Source organism: Acomys russatus, chromosome 18 (genome assembly GCF_903995435.1).
Source record: "Acomys russatus chromosome 18, mAcoRus1.1, whole genome shotgun sequence".
In the NCBI taxonomy this organism is placed as follows: Eukaryota; Metazoa; Chordata; class Mammalia; order Rodentia; family Muridae; genus Acomys; species Acomys russatus.
In genome coordinates, this window is record NC_067154.1 from 4,197,046 (window position 1) to 4,222,510 (window position 25,465).

Consider the following 25,465-nt stretch of genomic DNA (forward strand, 5'->3'; position numbering starts at 1 on the left):
TTTTGGGATGGCGTTGGGGTGGGTTTGGAAACACTTGCCATCTCTGGCATCTCTTGACTCAGGACAGCATTGCCTGGGACTGGTTCACGTCTGAGCCCTAACTTTGGGAAATGTTCTGTTCCTCAGGCACCAGGCTTCTGAAGTTAGGTGACTGAGAGCTAACCATTCCATTGTGGTGCTACCCTAGTCCTCTTTACTAAAGAAGTGTGTGCTATTCTGATGCTCACGGTCAGCACTTAGAACATTCATCACTAAAGTCACACAGAAAACTGCCTGGCCTTGGTGATAACTGATCTATGTGAAAGCAAACCACACGCAGCCCAGGTACGCAATCCCTTGCAAGAAGCACTGGATCCAGATGTGTTTGAGAGGTTCGCTTCAGGGAACTAATCTGAGAGCATGTTAAGTGTTTATTTGTTTCTTTTAATTTTCAGATTTACTTATGATTTATTTTACTATTTTGTGTGTATGGGTGTTTTGCTGTGCCCACGGAGGCCTGAAGAGTCATATCCCATAACACTGGAGTTACAGATGGCTGTGAGCCACCCTGCGGGTCCTGGGAACTGAACTGGGGCCCTCTGCAAGAGCATCTAGGGCTCTTAACTGCTGAGCCATCTCTCTGGGCCTGTGAGATTTTATGTTTTTAATGAAACATCTTTGTGGAGTTTGACAGCACCCTGCAACTCTCTGCAGTAAGCCTGTGAATATTAGCTTGACTACCAAAAAAAAATTTGTTTTTGTTTTTGTTTGAATTGGTTTTGGTTTGGAGTTTTTGAGACAGGGTTTCTCTGTGTAGTAGTCCTGGCTGTCCTGCACTTGCTTTGTAGGCCAGGCTGGCGTCAAACTCACGGAGATCTACATGCCTTTGTCTCCTGAGTGCTGGGATTAATAGTGTGTGTCACCATGCAGAATTTTTATAAATAACCTTGCAGAATTGAGATCAGGTTTCATCACTAACTTGAAAGCAGCAAGCATACTATTTTTTTTTTTCAGGTATTTTTAGAGTTTGAAATTGAGAGTGACGACTTTCTTCCCTGAATAAATTAATATATTTTATTATCTTAAGCTTTTAAAATCTGTTTGCTTATTTTTTTTTAATGATAATGGAAAGTAGATGCCTGAAGCACGTGCCCCTGAATAGCCCTCAGTTAAGATGGGGCAGGAGCAATGCCTTCACTGGGGAGGAGACAGGGTACCCAGCAAGGATGGGTGTCTTGGCTGAAACAGGCAAGCCTGCGCACCGCAGTCAGTACAGTGGGGTGGGTGGCAAGGATATTGAGCCCAAGAATTATTCCAGTAAAATGTTTACAGCCATGGGAAGCTGCTCACAATTGACTTGGGCATGCGTGGCATTTATTCCATCAATGCTGCCGCCGAGTTGTGCTCCTTAAATGTTTTATACAACCCCATGGAACATCTGTAATCCCAGTAGAAATTGGCAGTTGTGGTATACATTTTAGTTATGTATCAGTCAGAGCTGGTAGTGTGTAAGGGGATTAACTGCCTGGCATTGCCTGGTAGCTGGGCAGAAGTCTAGAAGACACTGGCCCGCCTGAAGGCCAGAAAGGAGGAGTAGAAGCTCAGGTACATTCTGCAGACGGAAATCCCCAACACTTTGATTTCTAAACTTGCTGCCCAATGTCTTAAGAGATATGACTTAATAGGTTTGTTTTTTTATTTAAAAAAAAAAAAAACCATTTGTCAGAGTTATTCAAGGAACAGAACTGATAGGATGAACTAATAAAGACCTATATATTAGTAAGAGATTTATCAGGGTGGCTACAAGCTGTGGTTCAAGTAGTCCAGCAATGACTGTCTCCTAATGGAAAGGCCAGAGATCCAATATTTGTCCAGTCCAGGAGACTGCATGTCTGAGCAGTCCCAGTCTGATGCTGGAGTCCCAGAGAAGTCCTAGAGTGCTGCCACCTCTCAGTCCACACTAGAGCACCACAGTGCTCACAGCAGCAAAGGCGTGGGTCAGCATAGGACGGGCATTCCAGTGAGAGTGAGAGCAAGCGCACGGCAGCACAAGCTCCCTCTGTGCCCTCTGTGTGGGCTGGCTCCAGAAGACGCAGTCCAGAGTTAGGATGGGTCTTCCACAAATAATCCAAAAACAGTCCCCCACAGGGGCGCCCAGCTACTTGGGCTTTACATACTTCCAAATTGTAATCAAGTTGACAACCAAGATTAGCCATCACACAGACCCCCTGAGCACGCTGAAGGGCTGAGCCCCACTGTGTTAGGTCTGGGGATATGGTGAGGACATCGCAGCCTGGCTGCCTCTGTCAGACCAAAGCCTGCTATGGTTTACCTAGCAATGGGCTGAAACTAATCTGCATACTTTCTAAAGCCAGATAAGCTAACTTTTATTTAAAGATCGTGAGTGTAAATATGAAAGAGTGGAATGGGACCTCAGGAAATGCCCTTCCTATCTGCTCTGAATACAAAGTAGTCCCTAAAAGGCCGGAAATGAAGTGGGCTGTGTTCTGTTAGCTGCTTTTGATACGCAGTGCTCACGCTCTTTAAACTGCCGGCTTATACTTAATGCAAAGTTCATTTGTGTCCCAAGCTATAAGTGTACATAGTGAAATTTGAAACATCTAGCGGGTGGCGGGAGCTGGTCTAGACCCACTGTTATTTGAAGTCTGAAAAAGGCCAACACCCACAGGAAACAGGCTACTGAAAACCATACGTGAGGAGTTCTGCCTCATTTGCTGTTCGCCAAGACAGCTGATGCGTGGCTTGAGGGAGGGCTCGGTTGTCCAATCAGCCAGTGACTCCTGTCTTGCATTCTGTTGCCATAAAGAGACACCGTGACCACAGCAACTCTTACAAAGGAAAGCATTTCCCGAGGCTTGCTTAGTTTCAAAGGCTTAGCCCATTGTCATCACAGCACGAAGCACGGCAGCACGGACGGACGGAGGGACAGACGGACACAGGCACGGTGCTGCAGAAGCAGCTGAGAGCTCAGCGTTCAGATTCACAGGCATCAGGAAGGAGGGAGCCATTGGGCCTAGCTTGAGCTTTTGAAAGCCCAAAGCCCAACCACAGCGATACACTTCATCCAACAAGGCCACACCTAATCCCTCTCAGGCGTTACTACTTCTCGATGACCTAGCAGTCAAGTATATGAACCTGTAGAGGCCGGGTCTCATTCAAACCACCGGCGTCCATTACACTGGATGCTGTTGGGGGATGGAGCCTGCATTCTGCTGTGTTCCTTGGGCTATAAAGCCAGTCAGTGTCTATGCAGCCATCTTCTCTGGTGCTGCTACCCGCCAGGACACGCGACTCGTCTTCTAGGCTCAGGCTGGCTCCACCCCCACATATGCTGCAGTCCTTAGTGGTTGTTTCATGGTACTGGCATCTCCAAAATGCTGGCTTCTCTACTGCAATTGGACTGCACCTTCACCAATAGCCTCTGATGGGTTCTCTTCAGGGACTCTGGCCCTGCAACATGGTGCCAAATCTTAACTTCTCCATATGACTCCTTGAACACTGGGGCTTCTGCTGCAGCTGAGGCTGCATCTTCACCAAAGGCCTCTCCTGGCACCAAACCTCAACTGTTCTCCACAGCCCCATCATGCTTTGGAGAAGAGACTTGGGAGACTCTTACATAGCATCAAGTTCATCTGCCCGCACAAGGTACAGACTGGCCCCTCTGGATCACACCTTTCACCTGCTGACCTTGGTTTAGCAATAGATAGATAGATAGATAGATAGATAGATAGATAGATAGATAGATAGATAGATAGAAAAAATAGCATAATTGAGGTAGAATCTCCTAAGAAATGTTTTCTCAGTGTCAGAACACACAGAGGCTGTGATCCAGAGTAGGGCAAGGCTCTTCCAGAAGATTTTGCCTCAGTGATTCCGGTCTTTTCTTAATCACAGTTGATTCTTCATCCCCAGGTGACCAGTGTCGATTGTCCCAACAAAGCACAGTTTTCACTTTAGTGATTTAAAATCACATGGTCAGCCTCGATAGCGACTCTCAAACGTCCCTCTGAAACTTTGCATCGGGCCTCCGTCATCTGTGGTGCTTTCAGTTTGGCTTCTAAGTTCTCACAACAGCTCATTACGCTCTGAAAGCTCAGTGGCTTTTCTAGCCCAAAGTCCTTCCACAAATCTCCAAAAACACATGGTCTAGTTTCTCATAGAAATAGCCCACTCTTTGGTACCAATTTCTGTCTCACAGTTTCTAATGCTGTGATGAAACACCACGACCAAAAGCAGTTCGTGAACAAATGGGTTTATGTCAGTTTACAGGTCCCTCTCACAATCTAGCCTGAAGGGAACTCAGGGCAGGACCTCAAGACAGGAACTCAGGGCAGGAACTCAGGACAAGACCTCAGGGCAGGACCTCAGGGCAGGACCATGGAGGCAGGAACTGAATCAGGAGCCAAGGAGGAGTGCTGCTTGCTTTCCATGGCTTATTCAGATTTCTCTCTTAACGACCCAGAGCCACCTGAAAGGGGATGACAACCGACTATGGACTGGTCCCTCCCACACCAATCAGTAATTTTTAAAAAATGCCCTACAGGGCAATATTTTTCTTTAAAATTGAGATTATAATGTAATTACATCATTTTCTCCCCCTTCGTTTTCTCCCACAAACCCTCACATATAGCTCTTCTTTCTCTTTTTCAAATTCATATCTTCTTTGAGTCTCACAGTAAATTCCATGATCTGTGGTTCTTACAATCTTTATTCCCCCCAGCCAATCCTTTGGAAGGATTTTTCTCAACTGTGATTATTCTAAGATAATGCTATCATGTGTCAAGTTGAAAAAACAAAAAAATAAACAAGCAAACCCAGAACCAAGTATTTATCATTATAAGCCTTGCTAAGTATGTTCTTGAACATGAGAAAAATTAAATTACGTGTATCTGTAACCTTATATTAGGGTCCATCTATTAGTTCTAACAAAGGATAAATTACTTGTCACTCTGAAGAAGGTATTCTATATGCAGCACCTTCCAAGATGAGTTTATAGAGCTTAGAAGCACAAAAAGTTATACATTTTATTCATACCTTCTCTTCTTTTTGAGAGGGAGAGAGAGAACACAAATGCATGTTCATCTGCCTGTAGAGGCTCAAGGTTTTCATGTCAGCAATCTCTCTTGACTATTCTTTTGAGGCAGTGTCTCTCAGTCAAACCCAGAGCTCACTGGTAGGGCTAATCTGTTGTAGTAAATAAAAAATAATGGCTAATAGTGTTTATTATTAAAATATGTAATTATTATGGTAGTTCTTAACCCCCTACCATAATCAATAAAAGACACAGACACCTGATGGATTTTAGAAGAAGCCTGATTTTATCTGGGGCAGGGCAGACACTAACTTCCTTTGCTACCCTTTATCTCCCAGTGCCACATTCTATGCCAACTGCTCTAATCATTCCTATCTGAGCTACTTCCCATCCACACTCCATAAATATATAAATCCATGGTCTTCATCTGGGCTGTTTTCCTCCATCCATGCCAATCTGGCCATGTGCTTCTTTCTATACTACCCCATGGCGACTCTCTTCCTTCTTCCTCCTCTCCTCTACCTGTTCTTCCTCCCATGATCCATCTGTTCCCAAAGCCCAAGAGCCTTCGGTCCACCCCTCACATCTGCCCTGCCCAGGTGTAGGCCTTTGATTTAGCCAATCAGGGAGGCCAGGTTACACAGCAGTACTCGGGGTATGTGAGTGTCTCTCCTAAGAGAGCAAGCAGACCTTGGAGAGCAACATAGTTAACAATCAAACACAAAGCACGAGACCATGCTCTTACACTAGCCAGCTTGCTCTGGATATTAGTCTGGCCCAGGGCATTCCAAGGCTGTTACTACAGGTGGTGGCTATGTCCACCTGTCACTTAGTGGGTTCTGGGTCCAGACTCTAGTCCCCTGAGCCACCTCCCCAGAGCCTATCTTCCATCCTCATGTGTTCTCTTTGACTTCACTTTACCATTGGAGTCTCTGGACTCTTGTGTGAGAACAAAGTTGACTTATAAATGTTCAGGGAACCTGTGTTAGGTCTTGGGGACTTGAAGACATTGGTTAAGCACAGACTTGGGAGGACAGCAGAGCAAATAATGACAAAATAGCTGACCTTGACAAGAGACATGTCACAGAAATCAGAGATTTTTTTAAAAAATTAAGATTTAATTAAAATAAAAAAGTCCACCCCTGTGATTCAGAAGCTCTGTGCATGCAGGTATTCATTCCCAATGTCATAGGAAGTCCTGTATTTTTACTTTGCTGTCTCCTGTGTGGTGTATGCTGCACTTAAAAGGGGGGGTTGGAAGGGAGCATTAGACAAATTCCTTATTAAATCAGCATTAAAGAATTCACTTTTCTTCCTTCTCCTGCCTCTGAGATGAGAGGCACATTTGACTTATATTAGTATTACATATCTGTGGGTGGGAAGCCGCAGGACTGCAGGGAACCATGGCATTAACCATTAGCTGCCTTGAGAGGCATGCGTCATAGGTTTCTCAGGGTAGAGTCCATGCTCCTGGGGCACAATGTGCCTTCCAGTTCCCGAGAGACCGATGCACTCCCTCAGGCAGTAAGCATTCACACTGCTTTGTGCTTCTCTGTGTGTTTCCTCAGTGGTCAAGGAAACATGGAAGCTTGACAGGTCCATTGGTCTTAGGCATTAATGCTGTGTGTCCTGTATAGCTGGGAAATGTGTCCTAGCAACTACAACTGTATTGATCCTGGCAATTGCCATTATATTCGGTTTCTGATAAAGGTATAAAAAGTCTGATCTCAATAAAATTGTCACAGCCTCCATCTTGCTGTGACCCCTCCAACCCGAGCCTGACTTCATTCCTCACAGCCATCTCAGGTGCTTACGCAGGACAGTTGGTCTCACTCCATTTTAAGCTGCCTAACCTTCTTCTAAGACTGCTCAAAACAAGCAAACAACTTCCATCGCCTTTTTAAATGATAGGAAACCTCTTAAATTATATGTATTTGGACGTGTCTGTGTGAGGGTATGAGCGTGTGTGTGCAGGTGCTGGTTGGAGCCTGAGGTGTCAGGTATCCCCAGACCTACAGTTAGTCACAGGCAGTTGTGAGCCACTTTGCATGGCTGCTGGGAACCAGACTCGGCCTTCTACAAGAGGAGCGTGTGCTCTCAACCACTGAGCCACTTCTCAAGGCCCACGGTGGGCATTTTCGCTATCGGTGAAATGGCCTCCACAGAAACCTAAGAATGCACTATGTTTTATTTTTACCAACGTATGCAAAAACGGGCACTGCATGCATTTACACACTGCATGACTGGTTCCACGCGGCTTCACTTCTCCCTGTTTGTGGAAGTCAGCACTAGGTCTGCCAGGCAGAGGCTCACCACTTCTTCCTTTGGTCCTGAGAGATGATAGCCCTTGAGCACCAGTTAAATATGTCACTTTAGCATCATACGTCTGTGCATACAGCTGTCCTAGTTGGTGTTTTGGCTGGAGTAAGTATATCAGAGTTCCCCAGGAGGAAATGATGAATTTAGGGTCATATTTTCAGTTAATATCAAGAGTTACCTGGGACCTTGTGCCTTATGATTGACAGGCCTTTATCATCAATAATTTCAGGAAAATTTACACCTAGTCCAAAGGAGTCATGAGCATTAAAGAAAGAAAGTAAGACACTTTTAAGCTCTAGTCTGGAAAAAAAAAAAAGTCATTTTTATTGCTCGTTGGTATGTATATAAAAAACATGGCTAAATTTGTGTAATTTCTTCCCTTAACTACGTATTGAAAAATCATATCAAGCTCAAATTCCCTCTTAGCCCTGGAGATCTCTTGGTGAAACCTGACACGCCCGCGCTCCGCTGAAGGGAGCACTTGAGGGTTAGTGTAAAGGGAGGGCTGTGCACAGTTGGGGCGTTTTAGAATCCATCAGCCAGCTGGGCCTCTGCTAGGAGGTAGATATGCGCCATTGAGTATTATAAATCACTTGCAGGGCACATGAGAGATGGGGGCGGGGCTAGAAAGAAGAGAACGTTGTGAACAAGTTGTCGGCATGTCTCTGTGTCACTGTGAAACCTGGTAGTTCCATCGGCACATCGCCCCACACGCGCGAGTCCTCCAGCTCCCGTGCAGCTGCCAGGGACACGAAGGCTGAGGCCAGGGCTCTCGGCTAGAGACAGATGTGGCTGTGCTCCTCGCAGGTGGTGGCCTCACCAGCCACAGACAGGTACAGCTTCCCGTCAGGACACACACAAATCTCATAGAACCCGTGAGGGCTGCCTGCAGCGGCGCCCCGTGTCCCCTGCTTCACCTTGGGCAGACCCACGGTTGCAGCGTCAAGCACCAGCTGTTGGGAAGAAAGTGAGACATGAAGACGGAGGAATGCACGGCACCAAGGAAACTCCCAGCATATTACACACACACACACACACACTCACACACACACACACACATACACACCACCACACACAGACACACCACACACACTCACACACACATACACCACACACACACACACACACACACCATACACACACACCACCACCACACACAGACACATCACACACACACACATACACCATACACACACACATGCACACCAAACACACACACCACACACACATACACCACACACATCACACACACACACACATATACCACACACATACACATCACACACACACACACCACACACACCACACACACCACACACACACACACATCACATACCACACACTCACAACACACACCACACATATCACACACATACACACACATACACCACACACATACACACACACCACACACACATACACACATACATACATACACTACACACACACACCACATACAGAGAAACACACAGACACACACACACATGCACACACATACACACACCACACACACACACACACACACATGCACACACACACACATACACATGAGCTGGGTTCTGAGCTAGGCACCTACCTGCCTGTGCTTGCGTCCTATCAGAAGGCCTGCTTCTTCTAACTCTACTTAACTTTTATTCTTTGTGCCAGGCAGACCAGCATTCCTCAGTGTGGAGAAAGGCCACACTTTCCTTTACCCCCTAGCTGGGAAAACTGACCCATTGTTTTCCAATTAGTTTAGTAAACTAGATTGCTTTTCAGTTCTGTGCTGCTTCATTCCTGTTTAAAAAAAAAAAAATGTCTTTTGGGGCTGTAGGGATGGCTCAGAGGTTTAGAGCACTGTCTGCTCATCCAAAGGTCCTGAGTTCAATTCCCAGCAACCACATGGTGGCTCACAACCATCTATAATGAGATCTGATGCCCTCTTCTGGCCTGCAGGTGTACATGCAGACAGAGCACTGTATACATAATAATAAATAAATCTTTTCTTTAAAAAATGTCTTTTGATGTTCTTTGACAAAACTGACAGAATTATTATGTCAATTCATACTTGTGATCTGCGTTGACTTTATGCTAAGTGCTCTCCTCCCCTTTAGGATAACATACAGTCCAGAGACACAGGTTCGTCTTTACTTTTACCTGTGGATCTCAGACTTTATCCTGCTTTGATTTGTGATTTTTTGTTTGTTTGTTTTTTTAAGGAGAGACAATTGAATTCACCTGACTAGCTGTCAACTGTTTCCCTAAGCTCTTAGTATTTCTTGAAACCCTCTGTCTTCTCCTAAGTGCTGAGTTCAGAAGGCAGAAGACTAAAGCCAGTGCAAGGACTGTGGGGACCACCAGGATTGGCTAAGCAGGAGCTCAGGCTCAGAGCCATTGGTGAGACAGGGAAAACATTCTGCTGAGGACATGAGAACAGCTTGCTTCCTCTCAACGCTCCCTCGCCAAAAGGAAGTGAACGCTTTGTAGGTTGGCATAATGTCATCATTGTCTGACAGCTTAAAGCTCTCTTTAGTTTCTCTAGCTCTCAGCCGTGCATTCCCATCTCCAGATGAGCTGTCAGAGCACCGCTAGCTGCAGGACACACAGCTTGCACTGAGCGGCCCTGCACAGCAACAGTGCGGCAGCGACCCAGCGTGGAGCCCCATGCAGGGCCAGGGGATCACTGAGTGCATCCCTTCCCTGTTAACTCGGCCTCTCCTGCCGTGTGGTTGGTAGGCTCATGGTGTCCACTGCCTTCTGTTCCTCCACTGACAGGCCACCGTGTGTTGCTGTTCGCCATGTTGGGCCTGAGTCCTGGCATCTAGCCTCCCTTTGCTCAGCTCCCAGCCCTGGGGAATATGGCAACTGGAATTACAGGTGTGCTACATGCCAAAGTGCTGCACGCGCAATTCACAGATGGAAATGCGACCATTTAAAAAAAAACAAACGGAAGCTTTGTGAAGTGGGTGGTCGTACTGTGTCTCCACAGTAAGATTACAAAACCCTGGATCTCCGTCTTTGATTTTGCCAGCTCCGGATCTTGTAAGTTCCTAAGTTTCAGTTTGCAGATGATGCTCATGTCTTCCTTGTGGGCGATCATTGGCTGGATTGCCCACATACCCTGAGTGGCTTCTTGTGACCTTCCTTAAGATGTCACCAAGCACCCTAACCACATCCTCCTATTTGTATTAAATGAATGTCATTTTAAAGTGTTATACGAGTGTCTCAAGACCAGAAGACATGACTAAGCAAATATTTCCCCCTGCCCCCATTTGTTTAATGAGGAGACGGGCACAGAAAACCAGCAAACCATCCAGAATTCACATCTATATCTGAAGCATAGGACTGAGAGCCCAGAGGCGCCCAGGCTTCCTGATTCGCGACTCCCCTGTGCCCTGCTCTCCTGGCACTTTGCTTTACAAGTGGTTTCTGCTAACTGTCCCCAGTGCAAGCCTGGGGCAGAGCTGGGGAGGGAGTGAGTAACCATGCACTCCCACTGTGCTATTGATTTAGGACAACACACACACACACACACACACACACACACACACACACACACACCAGAAGCAGGAGCCTATGTGCACACAATTACACCCACACTCCAAAATTAACATTATCATGGGATTATTTAAAAAGAATCTGAATCAGTGCCTTCTTTGGACACAGAGGCAAGATTCCGATCTGTGCAATCTGCACTGTATGCCTGCAGTCAGCTTATGCTCTAACCTGTTGCTTTACTGTAGACTCTATAGGCAGCCTGAAATGCCTGGTTTCCCCACTGACTGAAGCCGAGCCTTCTCTTTCTATTAATAAAGCTCTACAAATCACAGTGTAGGGTGTATCTTTCTGGACTATCTTTCCGGATTTGGGTCCCAGAAAGGAGCCTTACTGCAGCTGACCTTTGAAAAATATTTTTTTTTCCTTGTTCATTTTATTTTGCACTAAATTCTATGCAAGCAAGCTTAGTGCTCTAGACAACAGAGGACAGTTGTCACTTGCACACAACCCTGTATTACCCATGCTGTGAAACGCTGCGTCACTAGGAAACAGAGAACTTGACATTGTCTGCATGTCCCTGAAGCCTGCGGTGCTTTTCCACAACTGAGAATAACGCGTGGCTTGGCGATGCAGACGCCAGTGTAAGAGAGTGAGGATGAGTGCAACCTTCTGTGGCCTTCTCCAGCGCTTAGGCGTCTTTTCTTCCTCCTCCACACTGTCTATGCTCTGCCTTCCATTGTGTCTCATTACGGACCAGCGGAAGGTTAGCATGCTGACGCTGTGGTTGATGCGGCACTCGGGGAGCCTCCCCAGCGCGCATGCGCAGAGCGCCACTGTTGAACTTACCACTCCATCCGTACTCTGCATGACGATGTCCATTTGAGAAAGGGCCTCCATCTTCCCAGCCTGTGCTTTAACGTGAACCCCCCTGGGGGCATCCATGCTTAGACTTCGAGTTGGAGATTCTAACCTGAAAAGAGAAGGGGGAAACGTTAAAAGGAATCCTTAAGCTGGGAGCAACAGCTAAGAAGCTTCCGAGCCCGAGTTACTCAGAAGCCTGAGGTGGAGCATGACTCTAGGGGAGCGAGCGGTTCTGGGCCAGTGAGGACCACCGGCCTGAAGGAGGAAAATAAGTCACCACAGAGTTAGCACGTGGCTTAATGTGCAAGTGTCACTGTGGAGGGATGCAGATTCTTCAAGACACTTGACGTCACTCATGAGCGTTGACGTTCTCTGCACTCAGGGATCCAGAAATAAGTCTTCTGCTTTGCTTTTCTATTGCTGTGATAAAATGCTGACCAAAAGCAACTTGGGAAAGGAAGCGTTTACTTCAGCTTACACCTTACAGTTCGTCACTGATGGAAGCCAGGGCAGGAACTCCAGGCAGAACCCGAGGCAGAGCCCAGGTAGGAGTGCTGCTCACTGCCTTGCTTTCCATGGCTTGCCCAGCCTGTTTTCTGACATAATCCAGGGCCGTCTGCCCAGGGGTGGCATGCCCACAGTGGACTGGATCTTCCCTCATCAGCCATCAATCAAGAAAACGCCTCACGGACATGTCCACAGCCTATCTGATGCTGTCAGTTCCTCAACTGAGGGTCCTGGTCACAGGTGACTCTAGTTTGTGTCAAGTTGACTACTAACCAACACAGTAGCAATGAAACGAGCATCCTACTAGTAACAGCCTATGGAATTAGTGTCCTCCATACACAGGTGCAGTCAGTTGACAGCGATCGTGTGCAGATGGCACTGCAGGAGAAAATGCCATTGGTGAACAAACAACCTAAACAATGACAGCATCCTATTTTTCAGGCCATAAGATGCACTTTTCCCCCCAAAAGTGGAGGGAAATTAGGGTGCACCTTGTGGTCCGATTGCTGCTTTTACTGTTTTTCTTGTTTAACCACTCTAAAAACTGGATGCATCTTATGGTCAGGTGCGTCTTATAGTCTTATGTTTGGTCTAGCTTTCACATCTTTTTAAAAATCTTTTGAAATTGTTTACTTACTTGGTGCGTGCGTGCGTGTGTGTGTGTGTGTGTGTGTGTGCGATGCACCTGTCTGTGTTTGCCACGTGTGTGGGTTACTCCTTGTGGGTACCATAACTACAGATATTTTTATTTCAGGCCCACCAGCCACACCATCTCAGCTCTTTGCTGAAGTAAAAGACTCTCTATACAAGGTCAGGCTGATCATAACTGTGTTTATGCCCAACATATACTATGGCCTTGTTAATCAGCAAAAATCCCCCAACCACAAGCCCAGCTGCCTCAACTGCCAGGCACACGTTAGCTAGAACTGCTTGTTAGCAAAATAACTTGAGTCAGAGCTCACCATCCTGTTCCACACCATCTGCCCCCTCCCCCCATGCACCCCTCCCCCATGAGCTAATTGTGGTTTTCACCTTTAAATATGTAATACAACTTCCCCTGAGGAAGCACAGTTCAGATCCTGAACTGACCACCTCCCTGATCTCAGAAAATAAGGCTTTCGTTTTAAATTCTCTGTGTCTGAATGAGTTTTCTTGGCTTCTACCCTGAACCCAACACAATATGGCTACTGGTAACTGAACTCAGATCCTCTGCAGGAGCATTTCTCTTAATCACTGAACCATCTTTCCGGCCCCAAATGATACCTATTAAATTCTGGTGTGAAATTATTTGCCTGGGAGTCCATCCCAGCTGAACAAGCACTCTTCTGTGAAGGAAATTAGGCATTTCAGGCACAAAAGTTAAGCGCTAACTATGTACAGATCTTCACTGAAAAAGCTTACTTTTGGAACTCAAGGCCAGGAAGGGGGAAAGGGTACTTTAAAAAAATTAACAAAATGGGGACTTGATAAATGGTTCTGGGATTAAGAGCACTAACTGTTCTTTCAGAGGACCCAGGTTCAATTTCCAGCAAGCACACAGTGGCGGCTCCTTACAGTCTGTATCTGTTTCCAGTGCCCTCTTCTGGCCTACACAGAAACTGCATGCATGTGGTACAGAGATAAACACAGAGCTTAAACACTCAAACAATAAAAAGTAAATCTGAAGAGAAAAAAAAAAATCAACCAAACATCCAGGCATGCTGGTCCATGCCCATCATGCCAGCATTTGGGAGGCTGAAGCAGGAAAATTATGAGATTGAAGCCAGCCTGGGCTACATATGAAGACTCTGTTTTTAAAAATTAAGCTAGCTAAACATGTTGGTAAGACTAAATAAGTATTACCCACGAATAAGGAGAAAAATGCAAAAGCAACATTGAGGCAAAATGGAACCCTGTATGAAAATGGCTTTCTACAATTTTGTATTTGTGAAGAAATGGTATTGATTTGAATGCGGGTAGAGAGTAATTTTCTTCGTACGTGTGAAAATACACAGCCCAATCACTAAAAGAATTGTGGTAGAATCATGAGGCTGAGAAATGGGTGGGAGAATAAGCAAAGACCGAGCAACCTAACAAAACAGTGAGAAAGAGGACAAAGAAAGAGCACAGAGGCTAAGACACAAGATGGCTGACTGAATGCTAGCATCGAGCGTCAGCCATGGCAGCATGTACAGCCAGGATAAATTCACCTAGTAAGTGGAAATCTCAAATTCATGAATACTTCTGTGACTGCTGGTCTCAACTATCAGCCTGAGATCCAGAAACATCTGGGAGGTAGGAAAACTCCAGGAACAGATCACCAAGAGACATAGGCTATCCTGGCTAAGAGCTTCCACTTCTGAGTCTAGTAAAGAAAGAAAGAAAGAAAGAAAGAAAGAAAGAAAGAAAGAAAGAAAGAAAGAAAGAAAGAAAGAAAGAAAAGAAAGAGAAAAGAAAAAAAGAAAGTCTTTAAGAGTAACAAATAAATGATCCGGCCTTGGGAGGGGGGGAAGGGGAGAAAGTAATAGTGAAGATATAGAGAAAGAGGAAGATACGTACAGTGCTGGAGGGAAAATAAAGTAGCCCAGTCACTTGGAAATCACCATGGATGTCCTGAAGATAGAGCAGCCACATGACTCAGCTATAACGCACCCAAGAAAGACCCTGTCAGTTCACTACAGGGAATACCTGAACATCCATGCTTACTAATATGTTGTTCACAATAGTCAAAATATGAAACCATCCCAGATGAATTAATTCATTCATCAGCAGATGAATGGATAACAAAAAATGTGTTGTACATATACAGAGTAGAACTTTTGCAGAGGTTAAAAAAAATGAAATTATGATATTGGCAGGAAAATAGGTAGAGCTAGAGATCATCATGTTAAGTGAAAAAAGCCAGACTCTGAAGACAATGATCATGTTTTCTCTTACATGACCTAACAGTAGAAGAAGGGTGCTGAGAGATGATGGGGGAAAGAAGTGAGAATAATGGAGAAGAAAAGAAGACAAAAACACATGCTGTATGTTATGTGCAATCACTCTATTTAGTGATACAAAAACAGAAAGGGACTATTTCAGGAGGGAGGGAAGATGGTGATACGGGGAGGGGGAGGAGTAAAGCGACAGTGTCAATATCAGTGGGATAGATATATCAAAACTCATCATTAAACTCGTTGTTTTGTTTTCTTTTTCTTCCTTTTATTGAAAATATGTTTTTATACGATATATTCTGATTGTGGTTCACCTCCCCTAACTTTTCCTAGATTCCTCCCACCTTCCCTCCCATTAGAATCCACACTCTTTCTCTCACTCTTTAGAAAAGAAATAAGCAACTAAAGAATAAAAATAGAATAAGATAAAACAAATAAACTGTAATAGGACAAAACAGAAGAAAAAGAGCCAAAAAGACATGAGATACATATGAAAACATATGTTCACACACACAGGAATGTCTTAGAAACACAAAGCTGGAAGCCTTAGTATATACTCCAAAGGTCTGTAAGGGAGAAGAGACCCTGTCAAAACCTTATTAGGCAAAGAACCTCCAAAGATGCCATGAGTTTGTTCTTTGTTGGCCATCTACCACTAAGCATGGGCCTAGCCTTAAGAGTGGTTTGTACCCACAGTGAGTGAGACTCCAATAGAGAGAACTGAGTTTTCATTTGCAGATGGTTATCAGTAACCTATTATTTTGTTTTTTTAACTAAAAAGAACTAATAATTTTTAAAGGAAGAAATCTAATGGAAAAGAAACAGAAAGTGGGAGGGTCTCTCTCTCTCTCTCTCTCTCTCTCTCTCTCTCTCTCTCTCTCTCTCTCTCTCTCTCTCAAGAACCCTCTGGGTAAGTGTGATGCTTAATTTTAATTTTCAAGTTGACACAGTGTAAAATATCCTGGGGAAAGGGCCTCAGTGAGAAATTGTCTAGACCATTTGGCCTGTGAACATGACTGTGGGGTGTCGTCTAAATTATGTTAACTGAGATGGGAAAGCCTTCCCACTGTGGGCGGTACCATTCCCTAAGCAGGGATCCTAAACCGTCTGAGTAGAGAAAGTGAGTTAAGTGAAAGTATGTGCGTATTTATTCTCCGCCCTTGACCATGGGTGCGATTAACTGCTTCAAGTTCCTGTCACCTTGACTTTCTTGCAATGATGGGCTGTAATCTATAACTGGGAGCTAAGTAAAGCTTTCCTCCCAAAGTTGTTTTTGTCAGGGTATTTTATTGCAGCAACAGAAACAAAACTGAGTCAGTAAGCCAGCAGGTTTATGTTTAACTCTGAGATGCATAATTTTTTTTTTAATGGTAGCACTCACTTTAAATCTCTGAAATGTCTCTTGTTTCAGGATTAATTATTTTATAAGATACTAAATAATTTTATGCCTTAATAAAATATTCTTCATCCTCAATGATAATATTTTTAGTATTGATCTTATGGGCCTTTATAAAAATTATAATGCAATTATCATCACTATTGGTTGTTGTTCCAAATGTCTCTAGAGAAATAGCATGGTGAGATAGTATTCAAAGGTTAAGCCAAGAAACCAGGATGATCCTAATGAAGCTTGCAGTCAGATTTTCTTTTTTACCAGAATATAACGTAAATGGCCTCTAGATCAATTTTGATAGAATCCTTGTGCCCCCTGAAACTTCATGCTCTCCCTTTACTGTCTGCATTTCTGTAGTGTTCTGAGCACCCACCAGAATCACTCACTGAGCTCTGTGTACAACATTTTAAGACTCCGTTAACTTGTCAGGTTACCACAGCAACGACCTCCTGTGGCGGTACCGATTTTCTGTGTTACTTTTTTTCCTCTCTGTGATAAAAGCTTCTAAGAAGCAACTTAAAAGAAGAAGAACTTCTTTGGGCTCGCTGTTTAAGGAGGTGCAGTCCATCATGGTTGGGACAGCGTGGCAGTAGGCACTCTGGAACACTGGGAGATTCAGATTATGTGCTCACATCTTGGTAGGTCAGGAAGCAAAAGGTACTTGGGTCAGAACCTGCTTATAACCCACATGTCCACTGCACTCCCTACAACCTGGCCATACCTCCTGACGGTTTTATACCTCCCCCAGACAGTGCCACTAACTGGGGACCACAACTGCCCTGTGGGGCACATTCTGCTTCCTTACTGTAATAGACCGTTTATTTTAAAAATATCACTTGATCTTTGACATAAAAGGGTATTAGTAGAACTAGCGGTGGCTACATGCTACTCAGCAGCCTGGAATTACAGATAGATTCTGTAAGAGCAGACTTATGCCCAAAACTATTCAGTCACCATGAACAAATACAGAAAGCTTGAGAGCCTTAGGCCAGGGAAAACAGAAACAAACGAAGAAACAGAGTCTATTCCTGTCACACGAGGTCCATAGAACAGTCAAGTCCACTGAAGTAGAAAGTAGTAGGGTGGGTACCAAAGCTGAGGTGGAGAGGGAAGGATGAAGAACTATTTAAGGGGGTTGTAATTTCAGTTCGAAGAGAAAAGCACTCTGGAAGTGGATTGTCTTCAAACCCACTCGGGATGTACCCAATGCCACTAACAGCACATAACAACAGCCAAGAGGGTAAAATTATAAGTGAGGTGAATTTTACCATAGATATGAAAGCTTTCTAACATATTTGCAAATATGAATGAACTTGATTTTTATAATATCATTTCCTTACTGAATAGTATACACACGCACAAATGTACATATGCGCACACACATATGCACATCTATAGCTGGAGTAAATTGACACAGTCAAGAATGCTTATTTCACGCTTCGAAGTCTATGTGGGGCACTGGACTCTTTCATGAGGCTTTGCTTTCTTTCTTTTCTTTTTGAGAGGATGGAGTGGGCTAGGGACGGATAGTGTAATGGAAAAGGACCCCCTCAGAGGTCCCTCAGAGTTTGTCCAAAAGCCTGTGGTAGGAAGGGGTAGTAGATGCTCAGCTCTGGGCTGCTCAAGTCAAGTGAGGGAGGAGAGGACAGACACACCCAGGCCTACCCATGTAGGGACCCCGAGCACCCACCCATCTTAACCATGGCAGATGCAGACCCAACAGAGCATTTGAACGGCGTCCATTGAGCAATGTCCCTCTGACAGGCACGTGATGAGCAGCCCCCTGCTGTCCTGTGGAGCCTGAACAGAAGCAGTGGGGACAAGAGAGGCGGTGCCATGAAGCCACACAATGTTTAGAACCAGCAGGGTTTTGGACTTGCCTTGGGTTCTACTAAGTAATGGCCAGTTAGTCATATGCTGAAAGCCTTGACAGTAAAGGCGACCAGTGCAGCAAGCAGGGAGGTGGGAACACTGTGAGCACCTGTCTGCAGGCACACCTCATTGTTTGCTATAAGAAAGCTTGTTTATATTGGAAGGAAACTCCTTACCTAAGGTCCTGAAATGGGACAGCATTGACAAGCGGTGTCTCCACTGAGTGTTCAAATAGAGCTCCTTCTGGACCTAAAAAAAAAAAAAAAAAAAGCCCAGAGATGTATCAGGACAAAAGCACTAGAAGTGGCATCAGCCAAATTAAGCAGCCAGTCCCCCAGGAGGCTAAGCATCCCTCATCCCAGGATCCAGAGTTTCTGACAATTGCCTTAACCATGGAGCGTGGAAAGTTGCATCACCGACTTCCTACGAAGGGCCGCAGTAAAAAGACAGGCCCGCGGCGTCGCCCGCCATGACTCGAATGCTTACCTCCGAGCTGGATGGCCCGTGGACTCACATCCCTCGGGTGTCTAACTGTGCACGTGCAGATATTTCAAAATCAGAAGTGCCTACGACCTCAAAATGACCAAGCATTTTGAGTAAGGGATGCTCAGCCTGTGTCATCTGTGTTTCCTTTTATCGCCCAGTTTGTCCAATGGGTTCAGTTTTCAGGGGACAGCAGCATGAGAGTCACTGGACATTTTGAGGCCACCACAATAACTTGTAATAGAGTGTTGTGTTCTCTCCCAAGTTATGACAAAGCAACAGCCTTATTTTAGAACTAGAGAATGACATTAGTCATCGCAATGAAAAAAAGAAATAACTCACATTGACATTACATCTATTTTTCAATAATACTAAGTTGGTATGTGTATATACACGTGTGTGTGTGTGTGTGAGAGAGAGAGAGAGAGAGAGAGAGAGAGAGAGAGAGAGAGAGAGAGAGAGAGAGAGAGAGAGAGAGAGAGAGAGAGAGAGAGAGAGTAACAGTTGTGTCTTATGCCATTTGTTTCTAAGGACCATCAGAACAGATTCAAAGAATTCTACATATCTGAACTAGCCCCTTGTGTTTCTGGAACTAGCATATCCCCCTCAGTTCACTTGATCACAGGCAAGAATGTGCCTAGGGGGCAGAGATACATGGAGCAGGTGACAAACTGTTTGTTATATCCTGCCTTTAGCTGTTGGTGGAGAATGGAATTCACATTTTAAACCTGCACACTGCAGAGGCTCATTACCTAAGTAACGAGCAATGCTGGCTGGAAAGCCGTGCTGTGGTTAAAAGCTGCTTATCAACCTTACGGCAGCAGGGCAGTCTGTGCCCAGAGCAGTTAGTGCAAACCTTGCAGTAAACAGTCATTTGTGGCATACGGAGTGTGCAGGTAAGGATTCGAGCGAAACAGCGGGCAGAAGGTGCCGAGTACAGAACAGATGGGTAATCCACAGCACTGGGCACAGAGGCTCTACAGGGCAGCACCAGCCCACTGCTCAAGTTATACTTAAAGCATTTCTCACCTTGAGTTTTATGGGCATATGCCCAGATTTCAGGGGCAGTACTTCATCTATGTAAAGCCACATGATTTGTCCGGGCCTTTGCCTAGCCTAGGAACTGCTCAGCTCCTGCCTATGTCAGACTCATGCCTAAACTCCACCCATGACTGGGGCCCATCCCAGGTTTAGGACACACCCCTGCCTGGACCATGCCTCTAACCAGACAGCACCCTCTGATAGGCCACACCCCATGCCTAGGGCATACCCCTGCCTAAGCCACACCTTTACCTACAGTATACCCTGATACCAATTTTTGTCCTAGCCTGTTTTCTATTGTTTTGATAAACACCATGACCAAAAAGCAACACAGGAGGAAAGGGTTTATTTTCGTTTCAGGTCTGCCACTGGGAAGTAGTTAGAAGTGCAGTCTTAAGTCCTACACCAAACCTCCTTATTTATGGCTGAGATGTGAAATACCCTCCCGGGCACACGTGTTTCATTACAGGATCTCTAGCTGTTGGCAGTACTTGGTGAGGCTGTGGAGCCTTTAGGAAGATGGCCTCACTGGAGGAGGTGGGTTGCTAGGGGCAGGCCTTGAGGCCCATTGCTCTTCTTATTTCTAGTCTGAGCTCTGTTTTCTGAACCCCTGAGATGTGTAAAGCCGTGCTGGGCCACCAGCTCCCCTCAGCCACAGAGCAAGCAGGTTCACTCTCCATGCCTTTCTCCCCCACAAGGGACTGTATCTTCTGAACTGTGAGCCAAAACGAGCCTTTCCCCCTTCAAGTTGCTTCCGGCAGATGCTTTGCCACAGTGACAAGAAGAGGAAGCCATATACTACTAAGCCAGAAATCCTAGGGACAAACGCAGTACACACAGACATAACTAGCTCCCCCAACCCCAGGGGGCTCTGGCGTGTGCAAGTAGCTTACACTACAACTGCTCATCAGTTCCCTCTCCTGCTTCTCTTACAGTGAATGCTATGACCTGAAAGAAGCCCTGGCCTAGGGAACGGTTCGTTCTCTGTAACGGATGGCTGGGTTTGATGGGATCCTCTTTTCGCTGCAGTTTAAATGCTAACTCCCTGCAGTGCAGCGATACTTTGCTGAGAGCTATGCTGACTTTGCACACACTAATCCTGACCCACAAGCAAGAGTAGGCTGGTGGTGCCAACATGCTCTAATAAGTCAGAGGACAGTCCTACTGACAAACTACATGCAGCTAGTACAGAAATGGCATCTAGGTTTCCTATACAGGTGACCCTGAACTTATAATGGTGCTATGTTCCAATAACCATGTCATAAATGGATAATATCCCAAGTGGAAGATACATTGAATCTACCCTAAAATATCAACCGTGCCATCTTGGCAGCACAGCCCACAGTAGAGTGAGGAGCTCTAATCATATGTGATCCAAGGGCTGACTAGCAGGTGTAGTATTGGCTGCTGCTGCTGTCCAGCCATGAGGACGGGACCACATTAGAAATTACCATGTGACATGTCGCCATCATTACAAGGCAGACAAGTTGAGCCATCACAAGCCAGAGACCATATGTACATTGGGCCAATGGATTCCTTTTTTTTTTTTTTTTTTTTTTTTTGGTCTGTTTGCATGTACACCTGCAGGCCAGAAGAGGGCATCAGATCATATTATAGATGGTTGTGAGCCACCATGTGGGTGCTGGGAATTGAACTTAGGACCTCTGGAAGAGCAGACAGTGCTCTTAACCTCTGAGCCATCTCTTCAGCCCTGGGCCAATGGATTCTATTCCAGATACTTAGCTACTTGCTCTTTTACTAATGAAAGTATGTGTGTGTGTGTGTGTGTGTGTGTGTGTGTGTGTGTGTGTGTGTGTGTGTGTACAGGTCTCACCAAGCAGCTCAAGTCTCAAAGTCATGATCTTCTGCCTCTGCCACCTGAGTGTTGGGACTACAGGCACATGCCCCTCCCCCACCTGCTTTAATTTCTCATTGTTGGCTTTCCTAGTATCTTTTAGAAAGAAAGGAAGCCAGGACACTGTTCCCTTGGTGTAGGCTCCAGCACTAGGTCATCACTTTACAGTGATGATGATGATGATGATGCAGCAGCATCTGCTGCACGGAGCTGTATATTAGGACTTGATTCTGCTTCCTGATTGTGTGAGAGAACAGCGCTACTGCCGATTTTCGGACTAGTGCAAAGAAATTCTGGAAGTGGCTTGATCACACCTGTCAGCTTGTACCTGTCTTTCGGGAGCATAGCAAGCGAGTTTCCAACAGGCTCCAAAAACGTTCTTCATAGAATTTTTTATGCTGAAGGTGAGTCCAGTGAGAGCTCGACTCCCACTTTTAACTCAACCAGAGGAAAAGCCGTTTTGCAGACACATGGGGTCTTCAAGAACCTGGCATAACGGCGATGAAGCAGATAGGTAAACCCCGAACAGGGAGCTACATAAGACATTGGCTACAGAGACTAGAGGCTCTGTGAGGAAGGCCTCATCCTTCAGGTACAAACAGAATGTAAAAGGAAAAGCCAGGAGGTACGTTAACACAGTCAGCTGCTCCTCCCTGGGGGAGAGAAGAGCTGTGAGCTTAGCTGCAGCTGGCCGGCTCCACAGACCTGTTACCCGCAGTCTGCCTGTGCTGACCGCTATGTCCTGCTCCTCGGCGGTGAACAGTGGCTTGCCTTCTTCAGAACTGATCCGAAAGTGCTGGCTCTGGACCTCTACCATTTGGGGACCTGAAAAGAACAGTAAGTACAGTGTATTACAAGTGTTTGCTGTAAGCAGTATTGATGTCCTGTTTTTACAGCTGTTGTGTCACTCACCACCAAACAACGCACTATGACAGGCCTCCATGTGTGCATCAGCACACTCACCCCCCCATCCTTACCGAAATAATACATAAACAAAAATGGTGTTGGTGACAGAGGCAATAGTTAGGAATTAAAGCTCACAATTTGTTCAATTTTCTTTTTCTTAAAAAAAGCCTGATTTTGGTTTGTTTGTTTGCTTTTTGTTTTTAAATAATTGTGGTGATTTAAATAGGTATGGCCCCCATAGACTCATGTGTTTGAATGCTTGGCCATCAGTAGTGACACCTTTAGGAGCTGTGGCTTTGTTGGAGTAGCTGTGGCCTTGTTGGAGGAAGTGTGTCACTGTGGGGGCGGGCTTTGAGGTCTCCAGTTACCTCATTCTATTTGCTCTGTTTTTTTCCTAAAAGAGCGCATCATGGCGCCACTAACCTTCCTCTGAAAGAGCATACCTTCCTTGCCCCTGCGTTCTGGGAACAGTGCAGCATGGGAGCATTCGTCTCCTTAATTGTGAGAGTGAAAATGGACTTGTTTTGATTTCTTCCCCTCTGCCCCCTCTCCCCTCCCTGTCCCCCCTCTCCCCTGCCTGTCCCCCCTCCCCTCCCTGTCCCCCCTCTCCCCTCCCATACCCTCTTCTTTCCAACCATTACAGTGACTAGACTTGTCTTCTGGCCAAACTTGGACATTTTTGTGGAAGTGTTAAGAATCCTTGGGGCAGGGTGGGGGGGCTGTAGAGATGGCTCGGTGGTTAAAAGTGTCTCCTGCTCTCCCAGAGGTCCTGAGTTCAGTTCCCAACAACCACACGGTGGCTCACAACCATTCTATAATGTGATCTGATGCCCTCTTCTGGCCATGCAAGTAAAGGACTCATATACATTAAACAAATAAATCCTTGAGTGACCCACCGTAGGTAACTGGTTTCCTGGCCCATCTGTGGCACTCATTGTAACGTGGGCATTTCAGTTTTGGGCCTCTCAGAACAGCACCGGGTCTGTGTTGTCGTGTGTCCTAACCCCATCCCCGCATCCCCCCCCCCCCCCATTCATAAGGTGGGTTTCTGGAACCCTTCCTGCGTTAGACCTCAGAGGGAGCTGCTGCTGGTGGTCACTCTAGGAGGGTATTGGCCAGCCTCTTGGCAAGTTCTTGCTCCCTCATGGAAGAGTGAGGCATCTCTACAGACCCACTTAGGGAGCCCACTCTGCCCAGTACCCAGCACCGGCACTTTCATCATTCTCTGCTGTTTTCTCAACTTCTAGAAAACCCCCTTCTGTGACGCAATGCTTGGCCTCCCATTCGCCACATTTGGCACTCTTCCTTCTAGAAAGACCTCGGCAGTTTTGCCTCAAAATTTGCCCTGTGACCTCTTGGATTTCGTGTTCAGAAGAGCCGTGTTCCAAGTTCCAGCAGGAGCCACCACATGCACGAGCCAGCCTTAGGGCCAGACCTAGAAAGTGCGTTTGTTATTTGTCTTGTCGCTCCAACGAAACTCCTTACAGAAGCAACCTGAGGAAGGCTTTACCCTGGCTTCCGGCTTCTGGCTTCCAGTTCGAGGAGATCAAGGCAGGAAAGGTATGGGGCAGGAAGGGTAAGCACTAGTCACGCTGTATCAGCAGGCAGGAAGCAACGAGGAAACAGGAAGTGGGGCTCGGCGGTAAAACCCAAAGCCCCATGCACAGTTGCTGGGATATGCTTCAGTCTGCCTACCTGGGATGTCATTGCCTACCTGCCACAGGGGCGTGGCCCTGCCCCACACGGGCCACCAATTTTATGATTAACAAGATGATAAGATGTAAGGCAGTAAGATAATAATGTACCAGGCAGCAGATATTATGTTCTAGAGAAGTTTCTTAAATGAGTGTTGGGGGAGAAGGAAAGGGTGGAGGGGTGAGAGAGAGAGGAAGGGGGAGGAGAGACAGGAGAGAAAGGAAGAGAGAGGAAGGGTAAGAGGGAGGGGTGCGGTGGGAGTGTCGTTTTCTATAGCCCCGGGCAGGACCACGCCTACGTCACAGGTAGGCAGATGAAAGCCGAATCCCAACAACAGGGACCCACTTTTTTCAAAAAGCCTTCACTTCCTAATGGTTCCACAACCTTCCAAAACTGGGTCACCAACTGGGGACCGAGTATTAAACACATATGGAGGGCACGTTTCATTCAGACCACAGCATTGTGGCCCGTGCTCCCAGCAGGAGAAGGTCTTGCGGTTGACACCTTTTTCATAGCGTTGGTTCCTATTGCCCGGTCTTCCCGTGGCTCCCACCGTTCGCTGTCCCCGTGACACCGACAAGGCTTCTCCACGCCTTTCCCCAGGCTGCTCTCGGCCCCATCTCATTAGAGACCGCAAAGCAGTTTGATTCTCCCAATAAACTGTCTTTCCACCCACAGAGTGGCCCACTTCAGTGTTTTCACTGATTACAGTTGCAGCCGAGATTTAAACACTCTCAGTGAGGAGTTATTTTGTTTAAACCTGTATAGGTCCTGATAGTTTCTTGGAAGTGGGACTAGGAGTTATGTGTGCGCTCAGTGACAGAGTGCCACTACTGCAGGACACAGGGGGGAATATGCTATGGCTGGGGAGATTGCTCAGTGGGTGAAGCACTTGCTGTGTTAGGGCAAGGATGAGAATTCAGCCCCCAGCACCCGTGTAAATGCCAGTGGGCAGGCATCCCTCCTGCAGCCTCAGCACTCAACTGTCAGAGATGAGGGAATCCTGGGTCACGTCACTTCCGCTAGGCTAGCCAGGTCACTCACTGAGCTCTAGGTTCAAGTGTGAGACTCTTTCTCCATGTTTAAGGTGGAAGGTGATAGAGACAGAC

The 25,465-nt window shown here is 46.1% G+C and overlaps 1 protein-coding gene across 1 annotated transcript in view; it reads right to left on the minus strand.

Annotated features, from left to right (window-relative positions):
- Positions 1-8,127: 8,127 nt before the first annotated feature.
- Sgcg (sarcoglycan gamma) overlaps positions 8,128-25,465 on the minus strand; it is a 45,154-nt gene continuing 27,816 nt past the window's right edge. Inside the window, exons 5-8 of the mRNA XM_051160661.1 lie at positions 22,461-22,580; positions 18,553-18,625; positions 11,675-11,798; positions 8,128-8,304 (exon numbers count right to left, since the gene is read on the minus strand). Coding sequence (XP_051016618.1) covers positions 8,128-8,304; positions 11,675-11,798; positions 18,553-18,625; positions 22,461-22,580 — 494 coding nt within the window. The remainder of the gene's footprint in view (positions 8,305-11,674; positions 11,799-18,552; positions 18,626-22,460; positions 22,581-25,465) is intronic.